We start from the raw sequence: 2,932 nt of genomic DNA on the forward strand, positions 1-2,932 counted from the left end.
TAAAGAGACTTGGAAAAAATACTGAGATAAAAGATGATAAAAATTGTCAACTTTGTGATAAGTGTGGGTCTTCTAGAACATTCTGTTTACTTTCTTGGTCCTCCATGGTAATTCTTTTCCATGTACGATGCTTTTGATTCTGTATGTACGTATATATGGCTTTTTTTACTCATAGTTGCTGTTCTTGCTTGTCAAAATTTGAAGCAGCTCTGTAGGATCTCCTATTTTTATTGTCTATAGAATTGTGAGCATCTCAAATCTGACTGCTGTTCTCTGAACTAACTCTAACTTTATCAAGTCTTTCTACAGTTCTGCACTCACAGAGTTACTGAGTTTCACTGTTTATCCTCTGTGGTTTCTTCTTTAGCTTATATAAGAAGGTACAGTTTCATCAGGTTTATTTACCTCTCCATTACAATTTTTTTTAAAGTGAACACACCAATTTGTCCAGTGTCCTGTCGCAAGGGATGTCCAGTAGCCAAATTTAGAAGTGGGATATGCTTTGCTCAGCTCTTTTGTTCTCAGTTATGCCATTGTACTAGAGCGAAATGGCTGTCTTCAGTGTTGTATCCTATATTCTTGTCTCAGTTGTGAAGCTGAGAGAGGAACATATTTGGACTAACTGAATCAAAGATTAAACTTTTGGATATTTTAGCTTTTTTATTTATTGCAGGTAATTAAAGTGTATAGTGAAGATGATACTAGCAGAGCTTTGGAAGTACCAAGTGATATAACAGCAAGGGATGTATGTCAGCTGTTGATATTGAAGAACCACTATATTGATGACCACAGCTGGACTCTGTTTGAACAACTTACCCAGACAGGTTTAGGTAAGACTAATACTATACAATGGTATGCCAATAAATAAGGTGTTTGGTTTCATTTTCCCGTAGAAGTACAATTTTAATAGAAAGGCTTGGAAGCACAATGATGGGAAGGGCTTGTGTGAATTTATTCTTGTGGGGCTTTGTTGCTTCTCCTTCTCTTTTTTTGAAAGTATAGCTATAAAATACATTTTGTCATAGTACCTTTGCCTCACGCTGCTTGGTCTGCATCTGTAAGAGTGATTTGGAAGACACTGACCAGTAAGGTTCTTGCTGCAAATTCTTCTTTGCTCTTCCTTGCTTTTCTTTGGCAGTTCTTCCTCTTTTACTGGGATTTTCTGCTTACTGCTAGCAAGACTTGAGTTATTTTCATTGCAAACAAAATCTTTGTTGTCCCCAACACACCTGAGTGAAATCCCTGTCATCAAGGACAGAAAGCGGTTACACAGTGCTATTCTATCTGGACAATAGGACTCAGTCTTCAGAAACAACATCAGTGTAGGCTTTCGGTATTTTCCTTTTCCTTTGGCTAGATTTATTGTCAACTTTGGGACTGGACTACTTAAAAAGCAAACCAAAACCATTCTTCTAAAATTCCAGTTGTGGAGCAACGATCTCTGTTGAGGTGACTTTATGCTTAGTATTTTAAGTTGCTGGAAACTAAATACTCTGAACTATTCCACATCATCAGTGTTCCTCTAGTGTAGTAAAAACCCTGTTTTTCTATTGCACAATTTAAAAGGTGTGATCTGTGGTTTCTGATTACACCTATAATTTTAACTTCTCGTCTCTGTTCCTTTTTGTAATGTATAGATGTAATTTTGCAGTATAAAACCACATTACAACAAAGTCAATATAGGGAGAAAGGGGATGTTTGCAGAGATGTAAAAATGTGGGACACAGGGAAGACTTCAGTCAGCAAAAGATGAGTTTAGAAGCCCACTGCTAGAATATAGTATTGAAGTGATACTGTAGTCAATGTTCCTTTTACAGCACTACATTTCAGTACTGTATTGTGTTTGGTTTTGATAGGGAATTATATCTTTAGGAAAGATGGGCCAGCGAGGCAAGGTGATGGAGTCGCTCCTTATGTGAGAGAGCAACTGGAAAGTATCGAGCTCTCCCTGGGAGCAGACAAAGAGCAACTTGAGAGCTTGTGGGTAAGGATTAAGGGGCAGGGTAGTATGAGAGACGCTGTTGTGGGTGTCTATTACAGGCCACCTGATCAGGGTGGGGAAGTTGATGAGGCCTTCTACAGACAGGTGAGAATAGCCTCAGAATTACAGGCCTTGATTCTCATGGGGGACTTCAGCTACCCTGGTATCTGCTGGGAAGGCCACACAGCTGGGCGTGTACAGTCCAGGAGGTTCCTCCAGTGCATTTATGATAACTTTTTGACTCGGGTGGTGGAGGAGCCCACAAGGAGAGGTGTACTACTGGGCCTAGTACTGACAAACAAAGAGGGACTGGTGGAGGATGTTAAGATTGGGGGCAGACTGGGCTGCAGTGATCATGAGAAGACAGAGTTCAGGATTAAGTGCAGTATAACCAAAATGACAAGTAGGGTTGAAACCTTAAACTTCAGGAGGGCTAACTTTGATTGCTTCAAGGAATTTCTTGGACAAATCTCAGGGGAGAGGGCTCTAGAGGGTAAGGGGGCTGCTATTTAAGCATCAGTTCCTCCAAGCTCAGGATAGGTGCATCCCAAAGAGAAAGAAATCAGGCAAGGGAAGGAGACCTGCATGGCTGAGCAGGGACCTTCTGAAAAATCTCAGGTGGAAGAAGGGAGTTTACAAAAGGTGGAAGAAGGGGCTGACTGCTTGGGAAGAGTATAAGAATGCTGTCAGGGTATGCAGGGAGGAAACAAGGAAAGCCAAGGCAGCCTTGGAATTGAACCTGGCAAGGGATGTCAAGGCCAATAGGAAGGGTTTCTTTAAGTGTATAGGAGACAAAAGGAAAACTAGGGAAAATGTGGGCCTGCTGTTGAACGAGACAGGTGCCGTGGTGACAGATGATGCAGAGAAGTTGCTGAATGCCTTCTTTGCTTCTGTCTTCACTGTTCGGGACAGTCCTCGGGAGACCCAGACTTTGCAGGTAACAGAGAAAGT

At 41.3% G+C, this 2,932-nt stretch overlaps 1 protein-coding gene across 1 annotated transcript in view; it reads left to right on the plus strand.

Annotated features, from left to right (window-relative positions):
- GRB14 (growth factor receptor-bound protein 14) overlaps positions 1-2,932 on the plus strand; it is a 50,568-nt gene that overhangs the window by 20,722 nt on the left and 26,914 nt on the right. Inside the window, exon 2 of the mRNA XM_009894611.1 lies at positions 674-830. Coding sequence (XP_009892913.1) covers positions 674-830 — 157 coding nt within the window. The remainder of the gene's footprint in view (positions 1-673; positions 831-2,932) is intronic.

Source organism: Charadrius vociferus, unplaced genomic scaffold (genome assembly GCF_000708025.1).
Source record: "Charadrius vociferus isolate BGI_N301 unplaced genomic scaffold, ASM70802v2 scaffold161, whole genome shotgun sequence".
Lineage (NCBI taxonomy): Eukaryota > Metazoa > Chordata > Aves > Charadriiformes > Charadriidae > Charadrius > Charadrius vociferus.